The sequence below is a fragment of the Onychostruthus taczanowskii genome, unplaced genomic scaffold (genome assembly GCF_017590055.1).
Source record: "Onychostruthus taczanowskii isolate IOZ18803 unplaced genomic scaffold, ASM1759005v1 scaffold18, whole genome shotgun sequence".
Lineage (NCBI taxonomy): Eukaryota > Metazoa > Chordata > Aves > Passeriformes > Passeridae > Onychostruthus > Onychostruthus taczanowskii.
Genome location: NW_024499017.1, coordinates 7200177 through 7218505, shown reverse-complemented (window position 1 = coordinate 7218505; position 18329 = coordinate 7200177). Strand labels below are relative to the sequence as shown.

The following is an 18329-nucleotide window of genomic DNA, read 5'->3' as shown; positions in this document are numbered from 1 at the left end:
GCAAGCAAGTGCGCCGTGCCGGGGTGTTGGCAGCTGGGGTGCAGAGTGGACAGACAGGGCACCAGGCTGGCGTGGATGCCAATGGTGGCATCGCCCAATTTTCGCCATGGGGACAGCCGGGCCACCAGCATTGCCCAGGATGCCCAGGGACTGTCAGAGCCTGCAGGATGCATCCAGTGGTGTGGCAGTCCCCAGTGCCCCTCTGTCGCTGTGGGCTGCAGCGGGGGAGCCGGTGATTTTAGGCAGCCAGCTATTTTTAGGAAGCGTTCCCAAGGCACTTCCACCACTCCAGCTCCTGACCCCATGGGGTACTGCTCTCTCCAGCCCCCGCCAGACACAGGCTTCCGTCAGCGGGACGCGACCCACCGCCTTTCAGCACGCAGCTCCATCCCCGCAGCTCCCTGAGGCACCAGCGTGATCCTGACACCCCCGTGGCTTTCTCCTGTGTTGCCCTCTGCTCCGGACCAAACGCATTCCTCACACGGATGTTTACGACAAAGCAAGATGCTTGTTTTGGTTTTTTTTTCTTTTCTTCTTTTTTTTTTTTTTTTTTTAATACAAGAGCTGTGTATTTAAAAAATATACAATTTTTAATTTCTACAGCATAACCCTGCGGGATATTTTTTGTAATAAACAGTGCAGGACCCTACCCAAACTTATTCAATAAACCATCCAAGCTCCTGGGGTACCTTCGGAGCAGGATCAGCTTGTGGGGCCTCTGCCATTGCTGCTATGGTGGCACTGGGTCACCTCTTGTCCCCACTTGCTGGGACAAGGCATTTGAAAAGGATGAAGAGATGGGAGAGGGATGCTGGCTCACATATAGGCATGCCTGAATGAATGCTTTTCTCCCCTCTTGGCACTGAGGGTATTGGCTTTCAACAGGTCATGTGCCAGCACCCCTGGAACCAGGGTTTCTGCAGCCAGGCCAGCCCAGCCCATCCAGCAGTCTCCTGGGGCACAGAGCTTCTGGTATCCCCACATCCCTCCCCCAACCAGTCTTCCTAGTGTTTTGACAAACCCATTGAAGAAACAAAGGAATGAAAGATGGGCTCAGGAGTCCTCCTCCTCAGCCAGTATCCAGCATGCCCACTTCAGCATTGCCTTTGAGATCCTGAAAAACCAGACAGAAGGAGCCAGCGTGAGAAGAAACCCAGCTGTGGACATACCACTGGGGCAGCTGGTGACAAGGAGTAGGGCAGAGATTGAGGACTCACTGTAGGTGAGTCCCACTGCAGGAGCAAGGGACAGTCATGAGTCCATGGCTGATATGGCACTGACCTGATAGATTGTACCTGCTGGCAGAGCTCGGGGCTCGGTGCCTCGTACTGGTACTGGGATGGTCTCTCCACGAACTACAAAAGCAAAGGGGAGGGTGAGATGGGTCTGCTCCAGCCACAGCACCCAGAGTGCTGCCCCATGCAGCCTGAGAGCCCAATAACCCCAGGAAAACACCTAGGATTGTGGTGTCTCTTTCCTGTTCTTTTGCTCTTCTTTTACCCAGATAGCTCAGAAGATGCTCCAGCAATTGTTTGTTCCCACCCAATTGTTTAGCTGAGGCTAAACCACATCTTCACCATCCCTGGAGGGATTTAAGGACCTGTGGATATGGCAGCTGGGGCTACGGTTCAGTGGGGGGCTTGGCAGTGCTGGGGAATGGTTAGAATTCCATCTCATGAGCTCTTTTCCAGCCTAAGTGATTACATGATTCCCTCAGGGCTCCCTTAGGGTTCCCAGATCCTCCACCATCTACACTGATACCTGCATTCACCTTCCCATCCCCACCAACCTGGTGAGGAAAGATCCTGAGGATGAACACCAGTGGTGTGGGCACAGAGAGCCTCCCCAGGCACCCCCAGCCCTCAGGGGACCTCACCAGCTGCTTGGTATTTACCGGCTCTGGAGCTCTGCACTGCTCTGGTCTGGAGCTGGGCCCAGATCTTGCAGGGGATGCTTGCTCTTCCTCCTCCTCCTCCTTCTCCTCCTCTTTCTCTTCCTCCTCAAACTTCTTTCTACGCTGCAGCCCTGTCTCCTTTCTGCTCTTCTTTGCACCCTGTGAGCTCATGAGCACCGATCTCTTGCCTTTGTCTCTCCCCCTGCGCTTTGAGGTTCCTGGGAGATGCTGCTGCCCACTGGAGGCCTGCTCATCTTCCTCCACCACCTTCCTCTTGGCACCCACAGTCCCTCCTCCCTTTGTCTTGGCATGAGCCAGTCCAGGCTTCAACGCCTCTGTAGAGGAAGCCGTGCCACTGGAGCAGGCCTGCTCCCTGTGAGGAATCCTGCCAGGTGGCGATTGCAAGCTGCTGCTGGGCAAGACTGGAAAAACTGGAGAAAGAGTGGGCAGGGTGGCCTGAGAGCCCCTGGATCGCTGCAGCCTTTGATCAGCACACAGGGCACCCCAGGCTGCCTCTGCAGCTGATGCTGCCTCACTGGTGCTGATCTCTGCTGGACTGGGATTGCTGTAGCAGCGGAGCAGGGAGGGAGAGGAGGTCTCTGCTGGCCCTCCCTGGGGTGAGCCCTCAGGAGAGCTCTGGCTACACACTTCCAACAGGTCAGTGGTGTTGCTGTCAGCAGCCACATCTTTCTGGGTCTTCAGGGGAGGGTCAGGTTGAAAGGTCTTCTCTAGTAAGAGGAAAAGCATCATCAATTTGAGCAGGGGGCTGGTGGTGGGACCTGCCCTGGCACACAAGAAGAGTGTCAGGGCTGGAATGATGCAGATCCAGGGCTATGGGAACACCACAGCACTGCTTTATGACAGGGGAAATCCAGCCAGCATCCAGGGTGAGCTACACCCACTGAGAAGAGTGGAGCTGTCTCCTGCCAGGAAGGCAGGCTGCATGCCCTGGGACATGGGGACTCACCATCTGAAGAGCTTGGGGTCAAAGACAACGAGGGCATCCCGTTCCAGGGGTTGTCCAGGGATCCCTCCAGGCTATCTGACAAGGTCGGTGATGCAGCACCTGCAATGAAGAAGCCGGAGGGTAGATTTTGGCAAAGCAAGCAGCTGCCCATTCCCTGTGGGTCCCCTGTGCACAAGGTCTCAGGGACAGCTCTTGAGGGAGCTCTGCAGCCCTTTCCAGCCCAAAATGTGGCATATTCCAGTGAGACCCTTTCCAAGATCTCACAGAGCAGGCAGTGGAGAAGCAGACGGTGCCCAGAGAGCAGGCAGGTATGAAGAAGGCCTTCTCCTACACCCTGCACTGGACAGTTCTTCCCTTCAGCTCCTCCTCCACATGGAGCTTCCACAGGTAATTCTGCAGCAAAGCATGGTGACACCAAGCCAAGTAAGGTGACAAAACCCATTGTGGTGCTGAGCCAGAGCCAGAGAAGAGCCCACACCAGGGCAGAAGATCAGTGATGGCATCAAAATGACTTCTTGTGCTCCCAGCACAATACACCAAAGCTGCAGCTTCAAGAACCTTGAGGACTGGGACCATCCCATGCCTGCTCAAGGTCTCCCAAAAACCTGGCCACACCAGTACCTCCTCCACTGAATCCAGGGAGATGGGCTGAGCCAACTGTAGAGGAAACTAAAGGCTGGATGGGATCTGGAGCATTCATAGGACGCCATGAGGACGATCCAAGGGCTGGAGCACTGCTGCTATGGAGACAGGCTGAGAGAGTTGGGGTTATTCAGCTTGGAGAATTGAAAGCTCTAAGGAGACTTTCAAGAACCTTCCAGTATCTAAAGAAGCTCCAAGAGGGCTGGAGAAGGACTTTAGACAAGGCCATGGAGTGCCAGGACAAAGGGGAATGGCTTCACACTGACAGAGGACAGGGTTAGACTAGATATTTTTAAGACATTCTTCCCCGTGAGGGTGGGGAGGCCCTAGCACAGGTTGCCTGTGAAGATGTGGCTGCCCCAGCCCTGGAAGGTGTTCAAGGCTAAGGTGGACAGGGCTTGGAGCAACCTGGTCTAGTGGAATGTGTCCCTGCTCATGGCAGGGACTGGGTCTAGATATTCTTTAAGGTCCCTTCCAACACAAATCATTCCAGGATCTGGAGATTCCACAACTCACAGCTGATTTGAGATACAACACTCAGCTCTCCTGGCACTGTCCTGTCATCACTACTCTTTCCAGGAGCTGCTTGGCTTGTATCTGCAATGAAAGGGGCACTGTTGGTCATACCCCCAGCATGAGGGACACCCAGAGCAAGGGAACTCTTCACCCCACCCTAGGGAGTCCCTAATTTCACATGCCTGAGTGCTGCACTGCCTACCTGTGTACCCTGCAGACACTGCCTCGGAAGAGTCACAAACAACTGCCTCTTCCTCAGGAGGGATCACCAGGGCACTGACTGGGGCCATGAAAACGTCCTCACCCTGCTGAAATGAGACATGTGACAAGGTTTTTGCTGGGCACTCCCTCTCCAGATGCAGGAGTCCACCTGTACCTGCCAACCCAACACCATCTCCCTCCCCAGCAAACCTCCAGCTCTGCCCACTGTCCCTTCCCTTCCCTCTCCCACCCAGCAGAGCACTCCAAGCTGTCACAGCCCTGTCTCAGCTGGTCCCAGCAGACAGACTGACCTCCTTCTTGCGCTCTGCCTCCCACTGGGTGATGGGAACCTCGTCCTCCACTGTCTCTGGTTTCTCCTTTGATTTCCGTAAATCCAAGCATTCCTCAGCATTTTCCTTCAAAATCTCTAGCTGGTTCTGTCCGATTGCATCAATCAGCTGAGAGACAGAGGGCTCTAAAGCAAGAACACACAGACACCAGTGGAGGAGACAGCTGAACTCAGGCAAGCCTCACTTGCAAACAGTTTTACCCTGCTGCATGACTTGGTGACTGTCATGACACTGAAACCTGTGGGAACACCCACAATTCTACATTTCCTTTGCTTCTAGAAACTATCTTTCCTCTCTTCACATATCCTGGACAGGAGCATGAGCACAGGCATTTAATTACCCACTCTGCTTTAGCTGTCAGCATCATCTCTTCCTGCTTTGGGCTTAGCAACATATGCTTGTGAGATCTGACCAGGTTTGTGCTACCTCTGCCTAACATGGACCAAGCTGAGGAAAGCCAAGGGCTCCCCCAGGCAGTCAGAGCATTGCATGCCCCCCACAACCGTTTACCTGAGCTGGGAGCATTCCTCACAGCAAGATTCCTCCTGTAATGACCAAGGTGAAGACAAAGCCAGGTTAGGGCTGGGACATATGCAGCTCTTGGTCACAGATCAAGCACCCTGGATTGGAAGAAGCAGCTTGTGAAAGTAGTGGATCCCCCACTGGGTGCTGATCTGGCCACTGACCACATGCTCAGTATGCCAAGAATAGCCATCAGGAAGGCTCACCCCTGGAGATGGACTGATTGAAGGCCCTGAGGATCTCCAGGATTGGATCTCCAAGGATGAAGAACGAGCTGTGCAGGGCTCACCCACACAGCTGTGCTGCCCACCACTGGTAAGAACAAGCTCCCCACAGGCGTTTCCTCCTAGCTCAGAGGAAGAGGCTGGCAATGTGCCACCACAATTTCATTTTTCACAGTCTATTCAACTCTGTCACATTCCAGGGCAAGGAGTCACACAGGTTAACCAGGAGCTGCCATAACCCGTGCCAGCCCTTGCCAGCCTGCTCTAACCCCAGTCTGAGGCTGCACATGTCAAGAGTATCTGGACACATCCCTCAGCCCCATACTCACAGCCAGAGCTCCTTTATCTTCTTCATCACAGAGGGGTCCTGGTTCCTGCAGCAAGAGAGAAGCCAGTTACTGATTCCCTCCAAATCCCCATCTCCTTTCTCCCTTGCCTTGGAGGGAGAAATCCTCAGAAGGGATTGCCACAAGCAATCCCTTCTGAGGATCCCTTCAGGAGAGATTCCCTTCTGAGGAAGGGATTGCCACAAGCAGGTCAAATCAGGACTGCCAGGGTCAGTGCTGCTGTGGGGAAGATGAAGACATTCCCCTGAGCATAGCCCCCACCCCCCCATGCCATGGGCCATACCCATCAGATGATTCCATCCTCTGCCTCTGCATGGGCAGCACGATGAACTGCTGGGCCGTGAGGTAAAACTCGCAGTCCTCCTGTGGGGAGGACAGAGCCTGTAAGGCACCTCCGAGTCCCACCTGCCCCTGCCTTCCCTGGGGCCAGCCAGCACTCCCACACCCACCCCAGCTCTGCCACCAACCCTCCAGTCTAAGAGAAGTTTCCCTCAAAAAGGACAACCCCCCTTCAAACAGGAGTTTGTGCCTTCCTGCATCAGCTGATGGCTCTGCCAGGGTGGGCCAGCCCAGGGGAGTCTGTGGGGACACCTCTGAACCACTGCAAGGGGACAGAGGACTGCTCTGCCACCAGCCCATGCAGGCCTTCTGCAGCTGTCCAACAGGCAGAGGTGACAGCCAGGTGACCCTGGGAAAGGTGCACCCCATCCCCAGCCAGGGCTCATCTCTACCCAGGTCAGCTGCCACAGACCCCACAGGAGCTGCAGATGAAAATGAAAGGCCACCCATCACCTGCCTTCAGCTCCTGGGAGCAGTTGGAAGCAGGCAAGAGTGCAGGAAGCACAGCAAGGTAAAGGAACAGGCTGCTTCCACTCCTCAGAGCACTTACCAGCCTGGCCTCGTCCTGAAAACACACCGTGTACTTCTGCAGGACAATGATTCTGCAATTAAGGCTGGAAAGCCTGAGCTGCAGGTGGGCGCTGGAAAAGGAGCAGAGCAGAAGTGCCTTGAAGAACAGAACTGGACCCCCCCTGACACACAGTGGGGCTCCTGCAAGAGCTCTGCCAACTACACTGGGGCATTCTGGAACATGTCTCAGCATGAGCAGCAGGCACCAAGGGCTCCTTGTAATTCCTTAGTAATTCCTGCCTAAGAGCAGCTTCTTTCTGCTGCTTATCCTTGGCTCTCTGCTGCCAGCACCCCAACAGTTTAAGGGTGTCCAAATGGGGAAATGGAGGAAAGCACTGAAGGAGCAACCCAGGCTGCCATGGTTAATGATCTGGCTCCTTCCACAAAACCCAAGGGCTCTACAGTCCTTTCTAATGGCATCACAGCTTCTGCCATGGATCCCTGCCCATCCCAACCAGCAGACACCAGAGCAAGGGCATTCCAGCCTTCTTCTCTTAGCAGCTCTTTCACACCAACTTCCCACCCTGAGGTTGCTTTAGCTTAACACAACCTGAAACAAGACCAGGCAGGAGCCCCAGCTCCTCCCAGCAGCTGTGCAGAACTGCTGTCCCAGCCACGCCAAGTCAGGGTGGAACCCACTTTTCCTCTGCCTGCAGAGCTTCGGCTGTAATGACCACACGGATGAAGCAGGATCCATCAGAGACCTGCACCACAGCGTCCTGGAGGAGCCCAGGCTGGCCAGCTGCACCTGAGTCACTCAAGACCTGTCAAGAGATTAGAGAAGAGAAAAAAAAACCACAACTCTTACTCGTAGACCTGGAACAAGTTTCACAGGAAAGCGGTCACGACATCAAACTTTTCCTCCTCAAAAAAAAAAATTAAAAAAAAAAAATCAGAGATGTTGAGGAGGAAGAGTTGCACATCCACAGCCACCAAAGTGGGAGCCACTGCACACTTCCCAGAATTCAGATTTGAAAGGCTGTTGGAGCACTTTGGGACAGTCCCTCTGGGTACCTACCCGCACCACCTGCCCAGCCAGGTAATTCTCACGCTCATCCACTTGCTCGTAATTCACCAAGAGGTCAGCAATCCATGGCTCTAGGACGTAGAGTTTGGGAGAAGCCACATTCTTGTCCACACACACAAGACTACATGAGAAGAGACAAGACACCAAGCAGTGCTCCATCACCCTGGGAAGGGTTTAGCACTCCAAGCACAGCCACAAACCCAGGAGATTGCTCACATCCACCCAAGTGCACCCACTTCTCTGCAACCCATCCTAAGGGCTTTGTGCCGAGGAAGCCACGCTACTGGGGGCACACAGGTCCTGCTGCATCCTGCTCCGACACTGGAGGGGGACACTCGTAGCTCTGGCGTGTGCCTGGCCTTCTGCAAGTCTCCCCACACAGGAGACGACATTTATTTCTACCGCTTTCCATACTGTTTATTATCACCCAATAACAATTTTCCTGGGACCAAGTCTTAACTATAATTGTCTGAACTGTGAAAGGGAGAAGGACTGGGGACAGGCTGGGCTGGGACAGGTAAGGGTTGGGGACAGGCAGGGGATGAGGGCAGGCAGGGGATGAAAACAGACGAGGGAGGACACGCAGAGGATGAGGAGAGGCAGGGCTGAGGGCAGGCAGGGGATGAGGAGAGGCACAGCTAAGAGCAGGCGGGACTGGGCCAGGCGAAGCTGGGGCCAGGCGGGGGCTCAGGGCAGGCAGGGCAGGCAGGGCTGACCCCCCTCCCGGCCCCCCTCACCGCTCCCCCGCCGCCAGCCCCGGGCTCGCCCCGCCGGGCGGAGCGGCCGCCGCCGCCATGGCCGCGCGGCCCGGAACAGGAAGCGGCGCCCGGCAGCGCCACTACCGGGGCGGGGCGGAGCGGCACCGCCGGCGCGGGCCCAGCTCCCGGCCCTCCCACTCCCAGTCCCCATCCTTATGGCCCGCCCTATCCCTGTGCCCAGCCCCGGCGCTTGTTCCGGGCACACGCGTCCTCTTCTAGAAGAGAAGGATCTGGGGGGATGTTGGAGCCGTTTCCAGTACATAAAGGGGTTACAAGAGAGCTGGGGAGGGACTTTGGACATCGCCGTGGGGTGATAGCGTAAGGGGGAATGGCTTCAAACTGAAAAAAAAAGCAGGTTTAGATTAGATATGAGGAGGGAGTTAGATATGAGGGGTGAGTCATGGCACAGGTTGCCAGAGAAGCTGAGGCTGCCCCATCCCTGGAAGTGTTCAGGGCCAGGTTGGATGGGCTCTGAGCCTGAGGGAAGCTGACCCTGCCCTGCGCCGTGTTGGGACAACAGGTCCCTTCCAACCCCAGTCAGTGCAATTTCCCATTCAGTGGTTCACATGTGATGCCAAACCGTCCCTGGAACTCTGCCTTGGTTTTGTGTTCTTTTAGTTTTGGCTCCAGCTAATCCCCAGGTTTTCCCAGATGGTTGCACATGGGAAGAAGCATCCTGCCACAACAGCCTTGCCCATCCTTTGTCTCATCTTAACGTATTAAAGCCATTTGGTCAAATCTGTCAAGCAATCTGGGAAATGTTCTGGCTGAAGGGATGGCAAATCCATCCCCTCACCCAGTTCAGTTGTGACTTGGGGCAGTCAGTGCCTTTCATCGCCGTGCCAGAGGCTGTGGTTCCATCAGTGGGCTGACACTGAGGGCAGTGAAATGGCACGACAAGATGGGTATAATTGTCACCCTGTATTTGGTTTGCATGGCCAGGCTTTGGTGGCGGTGAGGGGGTGGGCTTCAGGGGTAGCTTCTGTGGGAAGCTCCATGTCCAGCAGAGCCAGTGGCAGACTGCTCCAGGACAGACGAGTTGCTGGCCAAGGCCAAACCCTTCAGCCACAGTAGTAACGCTTCTGTGATAACATATTTAAGAAGAAAATAAAAAAGTTATTGTGCAGCCAGAGAAGAGTGGAGTGAGAATATGTGAGGGGAGTAGCTCTGCAGACACCAAGGTCAGTGCAGAAGGAGGGGGAGGAGGTGCTCCAGGCACTGGAGCTGAGATTCTCTTGCAGCCCAGGGTGCAGCCATGCCTGTGCCTGAATGACTGCATCCCAGGGAAGAGTGATCCATGTTGCAGCAGATTGTGGAGAACTGTTGCCCAGGAGATGGACTCACGTTGGAGAAGTTCATGGAGAAGTGTCTCCCATGGAAGGGACCCCATGCTGGAGCAGGGGCAGAACTCCAGCTCTTCTCCCTGAGTAGCAGCAGGGAACATATGTAATAACTGACCACAGCCCCCATTCCCTGCCTCCCTGCACTACTGAGCAGGGGGAGGTAGAGCTGGGAGGAAGGGAGCGGTGGAGGGAAGGTATTTTTAAGATTTATCTTACTTCTCGTTATCCTACTCTGATTTTATTAGTAAGAAATTCAGTTAACATCCCCAGTTTGAGTCTGTTTTGCCTGTGATGGTATTTGGTGAGTGATCTCTCCTTATCTCAACTCATGAACCTTTGTTACATTTTTCCTCTCCCAGTCCAGTTGCAGAGGAAAGTGATAGAGTGGCTTTGGTGGATGCCAGGCATCCAGCCAGGGTCAACTCACCACACACACAGAAGAGTAGGCAGCAGGGTTTGCTCTTACGGACAAAAGCTGATTTATTTGGAAAGGTTGCATTTGGATGGAGGATCAGATCTCCTGAACATGACAGCTCATCATTGTCCAGCTGCAAAGCAAAGTTAGAGCAGCATCTCCAGCTGGAGCAAGAGAAGTTCCACAATCTTATGCCTCCTAGTCCTGCTCAGTCACATCCCATATAAGTGGTTATTAATTACTTTAAACTACCTACACAACATCTCTGAATTATCTTAAATGTGTATATTCCACTGTGGCAAATGGGGCAGGGATTATCCTTCTATCACACTTAAATATTATAGGTGCTGTTAGAGCAGACTCTGAGGAAAGGGTTCACTCTGGTCAGCCCTGGAGGGTTTTTCCCAGTGGTCCTGGAGGGTTTCTAGGTTTCTCAGCCTGTTCTTGTGGCTAAGGAATGCTTGTCTGTCCTGGCTGCTCCATCCTCAAGTCCTCAAGGGGCATTCACCTGTCCTGATTGCTCCATCCCCAACCCTGGCTTTGGCATTGCACGAACTAAGGGCAACAAACTGCACTGTGCAGAGTCAGGCGAGTTCAGCCTCGCCTGCCTGACCTTGGGCAAGGGGAGGGACAGGCCTGGGAACCCAAGAGGGAGGGAGGTGGTGGGAGAGGGTGTCGCACTGCAAGGACGTGGATAGTGCTGGACCTGAAAACCAAAAGGTTCAGGTTTGGTAGAGCAGGGAAGGTACATAAAGCAGCACTCCTGACACCTAGCCCAGGGCATTCCCTGCCTGGGCAGGACACTTGGCTCCCTTTGTGTCATTCCACAGCCAGCAGGAAAAGTGGATCATGGGTATGGACCAGAGCCAAGAGATTGAGGTACAGGCAGAGAATTTCCAAGAGCCACGAGCTGATGCAAGTCCTCATGGGAACATGCAAGATAACCAAGTAGCAAAAGGCACTGGCAGAGTCCAGGCGAGAGCAGTGCAGCCACAGCCAGGGCAGCATGGCAGGGCTCCACGTCCGCTCCGTTCTGGTGACTGGGGCCAACCGAGGCATCGGCCTGGGGCTCATCCAGCATTTCCTGAGGATGCCAAGCCCACCACAGTGGATCTTTGCAGGCTGTCGGGACCCCAAGGGACAGCGAGCACAGGTGAGACTGGGAAGAGGGAAACTGGATCAGGAACGGTGTTTGCAAGGGGCTGGAGCTGCAGTCAAGCACCCGCAGCACAGGTCAGCTGGCTTGGGACACCACAGAACCAGCTGTGCTTGGGATACACGAGGGGAGAATGGCACAAGGCATGTATAGAAGGCACAGAGCCCCATTGATGTGTCAGCTGGAGCTGGTGTTGGACACAGTGACGCAGGGACAGAGATGGAGCGGCATGGGCTTTGTCTGGGAAAGGACATGGGCAGCTCTGCCGGACACACGGTAGGAATTCCCCTGGGGTGGGTCCATCAGAGCTCTTGTGCTGATTTTGCAAGGGTGGGAGTTGCTATCCTGAGCCCCTGCTCATGACTTGCAGGACCGCCTAATCCCTGCTGGGGCAGCTCCCCCTGTCCTGGTCCTGGGTGCTGGGTGCTGGGTGTCCCCATCCCCTCAGTTCTCGTCTCAGTCCCTCTCACTGGGGTTTTCAGCTTTCCCTTTGCCCTGGAGAAGTTCTTTCCCCTGGCTCCAGCTGCTCCAGGGCCCTCAGCCAGGCCTTGGGCATGGGCTGCATCTCCCCCTCTGCTCCACAGCCCCCTGTGACAGTGGATGACAGCGTGCAAGGGATGCTGAAGGTCCTCTCCTCCCTCTCTGAGAAGGACACCGGCGCCTTCCTGGACTGGGAAGGGAACGTCATCCCCTGGTGAGGCACCACTTCAGGATCCTGGCAGCCAAGAGGTCCCTTTGGCACTGCTCCCACCTCCCCCACATCCTCAATAAACTCCTGCTGAGACCCCCAGCTCTGTTGTGCAGTGCCAGCTCATGGGGTGGCCCTTTCCAGATATCCCACTGCTCCACTGGGGATTGGTGGTGCCCACAGCTGCCCCAATCCACGGCTGTCACTGGCATCCCCATGAGTGACAGCCAGCAGGTCCCATGGCACCGTGACTGCCCTCTGGAGACCTCCCCTCCAGGAGGCACTGGAGAAGCTGGAGCAGGCCCCTCTGCTCAGAGGAGAGAGATCTTCTGAGCCCCTGCAGGACCGGCTTTCCCCTGCCCAGGCTGAGCTGCCTGAGGGGCTGGGGGTCACAGGGACCAGCGGCCCTCTCCCCTCAGCTGGGGGATGCCTGGTCACAGGTGGGACAGAGGGACACACAGAGCTCGAGGAGAGCATAGGGATCCTGCCCCGGGCTCAGACTGGGGGTTTGAGACTGGGTGTGGAGACAGAACAGAGAGGCATCAGCTGCCAGAGTTTACACAGGTGAGGGGTACAGAGGGAACACATGGTGTGGGAAAGGAGAAAGAGGCTGTTTCCCAAGCCTAATCCCTCTCCCCAGCGGTGTGGAGAGGGCTGAGGGTGAGCAGGGGTGACCATGCAGAGTGATGAGCCAGTGAGCAGAGGCTGCAGCATGGGCAAGAGGCACCATCCATTTGTCCATCACCAGGGCAGGCTGTTCCCTTCCCAGTCGAGGAATGCTCCAGAGGTGTCCTGTGAGAGGCTGGCCAGCACAGTCAGGATGCCCCTCACGCTGTGCTCCACTGTCAGTGGTGCCTGTAGAAAAGGACAGAGAGCAGTTCTTGGGGAGGGTGGATGCCCAGGAGCAGCATCCATGGTGCTCATGGGAATGTTTTTTCCTTATTGCCACACCTCTCCAGGCTGGCTTGGGGAGACAGGGCTGGCTATCCCACCTACTCAGTATGTTGCAGCTTGCTACCTGCTCCCTGCCTGCTCTGCTCCAGAAGATGGTCCCGGCAGCCCACAGCATCACACAAAATCCCCCAAGTGCCCCTGCCCTCCCCAAGACATGGGGATTCAGTGGAGGTCCTGCTGACTCTCCCCTGCACAGCCCAGTACCTCCTCTGTGCCCATGTCAGTCTTCACCCAGCCAGGATGGATGGCCACGCACAAGATCCCCTTGTCCTGGAGTTCCGCAGCCAGACACCTCGTCACCATGTTCTGGGCAGCCTGGAAGAGGCACAGCCCTGCCAGCACAACCCAGGGAGGGGGTAGGCAGGACAGGAGACATTTCACAGCCACAAAATATCTGTGGAGGTGGGAAATGGGACTTGGTCCTGCGACAAAGCATGACCTGCTGGAAAGGCTCAGTCTTGGCTGCTGCTATCCCAGAAGTGCTGTCTGCACTTCCACTTGGGAGAAGCAGGCAGGGGGTGGGTGGCTGGGCCAGGGGGTGACCCATGGGCTCCCTCCCCTCCAGGGGCACCGTGCCTGGGGCAGCATCTCCAGCACCTCCCCTGGCACCTCACCTTGCTGGCCCGGTACGGGTACATGGGGGCCTCTGGCACGCGGAGGCACAGCCCGATGGAGCCCAGTTTGGAGGAGATGTTGATGACAGCAGCCCTGCTGCAGCTCACACCCTCCTTTCCCGCACCCTTCGCCGCCTGCTCCAGGAGTGGCAGAAATTCCTGATGCAAAGACACCAATGCTTCATTAACATGCAACAGAGCCCCAATTTGGGGACCATCCTGGAGGGCTCTGTCACAGACTGTAGACAAGCAGCTGGACAGACACTCCTGGCAGAAGTGCAGAGGATGGGGAAGATGCTCCAAGGAGGGGCCCTGCAGGCTCCAGCCTGTCCCATCCCCAGGAAAGGAGTGAGCTGGCACAGTGAGCCTGATGCAGGCAGCCGTTCCAGGTGGGGAAGAACTAAGCACAGGGGATGCTGGGCTGGGCTAAGCTGCTGAGCTTCTCTGGGTAGGCAGGGGAGATCCATGGAGGTGCCCTTATTCCCATCAGGGAACATCTTCCCAAGCAGCAGAAACGCAAAACGTCCAGACATACCTTGACAACCTGGAGTGGCCCAACCACGTTGGTGGCAAACACGTCGAGCATCTCCTGCGAGTCCAGGGAGCACAGTGTGGCGTGGGAGCTGATGCCTGCGTTGTTGATGAGCAGGTTCAAGCCCTGATCCTTCAGATGATACCCCACAGCCTGCATGGCCCTTTGGATGCTGGGCAAATTCACTGTGTCTGCAGGGAAAAAGCAAAATGAAGAATAGCTCTGATAGGTCACATACTGGAAATCGTGCTGTGTCTGGAACCAGCACTTCTTATCCAGAAAGGATGCAGCAGGTTTAGCAGATTAAGTGCATTGGAATGAGCAGCAGTTTGTCATCACCTCTTGGTTTTGCAGCTTCAGCTGAATGAAACCTTAATTCAAGTCATTTTGGGTCATGTGGGGGCTACTGGTAGGAAAACCTTGTCTGTATTTGCTTTCTGTATTCAAGGAATTTATGATTGTACAAGGGTTGCTTGGTCCTTGCACACTGAGACTCCCAAGTTAACTTCCACAAGGAGCCATTTTTTTCTTCATACTGTTACCCACAAGGTTTTGGAGCTGACAGATGAGCTGAGGTGAGCACAAGTAATAAAAGACTTGGGATGTAGCCTGTAGTATTTGGTTGCAGGCTCTGAATCTGAACTTCCCTATCCCTACTGATCCTCTCCCTACTGAGTTGTGGAGACAACCCCTCTCAAGTAGCAAGGCACAACTGAAATTGGGCTAACAGGGATAAGCATTCTCAGTGCCTTCCTCTTCGCTTAAGTATTGGTATTGCTTTTGAAATTCTGCCATGCTTTAATTGCAGGATTTTTCTGACTTAGGCAATAAAAGTGGTGGTTTGTTGTGTCCAGCTGCCAGGGTTGCTTGTTAGGATTTACATCCTGTCTTGGATACTCACCAACTGAAGTGGCCACAGTTTGCTTGTTTACAAAGGTCATCTAAATACCTTCAGAAAGTGAAACGGGCTGGTTAGGCCAACATTAAATTTTATATACTGGCTTTTAAGACCTCAGGTATACCCAGAGCCCTTAAAACCATGAATATTCACGTGTATGGGCAGGTTGGAGTGTGCCCTTGCTCCCTGCACATTTCTCTGCCTGTTTTTTGCAGATGCCAATGTGATGAGCCTGCTGGGAGTGGGGGACTGCAGATTATTTATTTTTTTGCAACATTTTGGCCCCTGAGCTGTGTTTCTGTTCTCATGCTAGAAAAGAGTGACTTAGCAAAGGTTTCCAAGGCTGAAGATTTCTTTCTTGGAATACTTATACACTGATGGGCAGCAAAAAGATCCTTTTTCCTGGCATTTTTAACTAGCCTGATGTCTTTATGGTGGTAAGCAACTATGTGAAAGGCATGGCACTTGTTGCTACCTTGTGTTGCACAGCGCAGACCTTTGTAGAGGTGTCCTAAAAACATTTGAGGGGAACACCATAGTCTGCTGTGGGGATGCTGGGAGGGGAAGGAGCCCTGGGATTCGAGAGGATATTGCATGTCCAGTTGCAGCACAAATCACAGACTGCTTTGGAGTTATTTCTTTGGATAACAATGGGATGAAGTTCAAGGTTCTGTCACTCCAGCACATGTGAGGGATCTTTTGGTCACCTGGCGAATGATTAACTGCTTTGTTTGTATTAGCTGAGTCATTGCTCCAAGGCATGTGGAACCAACACATTTTTAGTCCTTAATCCCCAAATTTGGTGAAATAACCAACTCTTGTCTCCCTGGAAGAAATAAGGGTGGGAAAGAAAGAGAGAGAATGAAAAGAAGGGACAGATCTTACACACTTTTGATGGGTTTTTTAAACATTTCTTTCTGAAAAGACCATGCCTGTTACTAGTTTGAATACAACCCTTCCTTATTATGGAGCAAGAGAGCTGGAAGCAACTTCTCTTTTTAAAAAATATCTTGTTGCTGTTGGTATTTAAGCACTTTTAAGCTTATTTTGGGACTTTATTAACAATCTGGGTCTTGGGCTGTATGTTTTTAGTAAAGATTGTTCATGTAGTGGCCAGTCCCTTGAGATGTCCCTTTTATGCTGGCCATGCTCTTCCCATCAGGTACTGCCAGTTGGGGCTCACAGCTCATTTATTTTTTTATTACAGAGAAGCTATTTTCCTTTAATAATCTACTTAATAGCAAAAGAGAGATTTGCTGCCTCTTTGTAGTACAACCTGAATTCAAGAATGTCTTATTTTCTAAGAAATATTTTAAAAAAATAGCTTGGACTGAAGTTACTTGAACTTTTCAGGTGCTTTTAAACAAATAAACAGGTAGGTACTGATACAGAATAGCCTTGATTCAGTTTTCTTATTATTGGCTTCAATGAAATACAAATATTTAGAAGTTATGGCTGCTTCCCACCTCACTTTTTACACCAATGGCAATCCTAGTGCAGACACTTTGCCAAAACATTTATTTTGGATTTAGATGTTCTTTAAATTCTTCATTAGTAAAAGCAGCCCCCACTCTCTCAGACACAGGAAATCTCTGCTCCTTGAGACATATCCTCAGCCTGGTGCTCCTTATCTCCCCACTCTTCACCCAAACACTGTCCTCCCCAGCCAGGCCCTGTCCCTGTCCAGCACCCTGGAAGCTTCTTTCCTGTGAATACCCCAACTTTGTCAATTCCAAATGCCAGCCTGGCTGTTCTCCCTATGGTGCCTAGGTCTATTTGCTGCCTTGTGCTTCTCCCAAATGCTGCTGAAAAAGGTCACTGAGTTTGGCCCACATCCATAGAAGGAGGAACGGCCAAGAGGACATCTCCCCAGTCCAGGCTGTGGACATCCCATGCCTCTGGGTCAGAGCATCAGCCTGGAATACCAGTCTGGGCAGATTTCCCATGTGCCATTTTTAGCTATTTTTTCTCCCTTTTGTACTTGAAAGAAATGCAAACCATGGCCACCTCCAAGCAGATCCCAAACCAACCGTCCTACTTAGGAACCATGCAGGTGGTTACTGTGCCCTGCCTTGCTTCACTTTATGAACCCATGTGTCCCAGCCCAAAAGCTGGGCACTGTATTTAGCATCTTTGGGAAGAGACGTCATGCCTTTCTCATGAAACTTGCTTAGCTGAGATGTCTGGACCCACCTCTGCCTCCTCTGAAGCCAGTTTGACTGCTCCAGCCAGGGCATAGCTTAATTTGCAGGGAGAAGCTTGCCCAGGTGTGCATGGATCCCTCCCCATGGATCCCTCCCTACCTGGCAGGGCTAGAGCTTCCTGCAAAAGCTGCCCCTGCTCCCACCCCCAAAGTCACCAGAGAGCTGGAAGCAATGTTGGGTGCAAGGAGAAAGGTTGCTCCATACCTAGCTGGACCAGTTTGATGCTGGAGTGCTGGGCAGCTAATTCTTGCAGGGCCTGGAAATAAAGTGATGGGGCAAAGGAGGAGATTAGAAGCCACTGGCTGCATGGTCAGGTGTCCCACCCCTGCTCCCAGGTCATTGAGCCAGGGTGGCTTTGCTTTCTCTGGGGAGAGAGCACAGGGCCATTCCCAGTGGATGGGGTAGGGCAGGAACCCCACAGCCAGCAGGAGAATGGTGCTGCTGGGCTTAGGAACTGCCCCCCCTCCTGAGGGATCCCAGCACAGAAAAGGGGTTGGCCAGCCATGGGCACAGCCAGGAGCGAGTGCTGAAGAGATGTCTGCCTCTCCAGCCTCATCCCACCCGGCCACACTGGGCACTGCCTTATCCAGGGAGCTGGGGGGGTTATGAGACCCCCAGAGCACTTCTGCCCCCACTCCTGCGCTGCCCAGCCAGGGCATCAAGCCAACAGGGCTGTGGGGACCGTGGATCCCCTCTGCCCACCTGGCTCAGCACCATCCCATTCCCCGTGCTGGCACTGACCTTCCCTCTTGGACCCTTGGGGTCGCGGCAGGTGGCAAAGATGTGCTGGGGGGGCCGGGGGCTGGCGGCGAGCTGCCGCACCAGCTCCAGTCCGATGCCCCGGTTGGACCCTGTCACCAGGACGCTCCGAGCCAGCGCAGCCATGTCCCCAGCCTCTGCGCCGGGCGGTGACACATGGTAGGGTTGCCGCCTGCTTGGCGTGAAGAGGAGCCCGGCACAGCCCAGGGTGTGGCTCTGGGCACCCATGGGGACTGGAAAAGTGCCAGTACCTGGCCCCTCGCCTGCCCCAAACAGAGCCAGGGTCCCAAGAGGACCAAGGGCTCCCTGACAATTGGCACATGGGGCTGCACGTCACCTGCACTGTCACTATGCTCCTCTAAAGCCCCAGCTCCCAAATCTCTGTCACAGCAGAAGAGTCCACCTCTTC

The 18329-nt window shown here is 54.2% G+C and overlaps 2 protein-coding genes across 2 annotated transcripts; both read right to left on the bottom strand.

The window, feature by feature from the left end:
- Positions 1-524: 524 nt before the first annotated feature.
- LOC121333798 lies at positions 525-8395 on the bottom strand. The gene is made up of 15 exons (XM_041400504.1): positions 8337-8395; positions 7591-7720; positions 7212-7336; positions 6553-6643; positions 5947-6026; positions 5646-5690; positions 5081-5115; positions 4532-4695; positions 4222-4327; positions 4020-4100; positions 3483-3614; positions 2862-2960; positions 1895-2622; positions 1282-1355; positions 525-1114 (listed from the first exon to the last, which is right to left on the bottom strand). The coding sequence occupies exons 1-15, from the start codon at positions 8393-8395 to the stop codon at positions 1054-1056; spliced, it is 2010 nt and encodes a 669-aa protein (XP_041256438.1). The 3' UTR covers positions 525-1053.
- A 4305-nt stretch (positions 8396-12700) lies between these two features.
- On the bottom strand, positions 12701-18147 carry LOC121333835 (C-factor-like). Its single transcript, XM_041400584.1, has 6 exons — positions 17903-18147; positions 17366-17417; positions 14063-14250; positions 13528-13686; positions 13118-13228; positions 12701-12814 (listed from the first exon to the last, which is right to left on the bottom strand). The coding sequence occupies exons 1-6, from the start codon at positions 18044-18046 to the stop codon at positions 12701-12703; spliced, it is 768 nt and encodes a 255-aa protein (XP_041256518.1). The 5' UTR covers positions 18047-18147.
- Positions 18148-18329: the final 182 nt, after the last annotated feature.

Bases quoted from the DNA above. Each gene is read 5' to 3' on its own strand.
- LOC121333798 (XM_041400504.1), bottom strand. From the start codon at position 8,395: ATGGCGGCGGCGGCCGCTCCGCCCGGCGGGGCGAGCCCGGGGCTGGCG. The intron at 7,337-7,590 runs GTAGGTACCCAG...ATCTCTTGACAG, and splicing joins TGGCTGGGCAGGTGGTGCGG to GTCTTGAGTGACTCAGGTGC. The intron at 4,328-4,531 runs GTCAGTCTGTCT...GTCTCATTTCAG, and splicing joins AGGCAGAGCGCAAGAAGGAG to CAGGGTGAGGACGTTTTCAT.
- LOC121333835 (XM_041400584.1), bottom strand. From the start codon at position 18,046: ATGGCTGCGCTGGCTCGGAGCGTCCTGGTGACAGGGTCCAACCGGGGC. The intron at 17,418-17,902 runs GTCAGTGCCAGC...CTTTATTTCCAG, and splicing joins CCAAGGGTCCAAGAGGGAAG to GCCCTGCAAGAATTAGCTGC. The intron at 13,229-13,527 runs GTGAGGTGCCAG...TGCCTCTTCCAG, and splicing joins ACCCGTACCGGGCCAGCAAG to GCTGCCCAGAACATGGTGAC.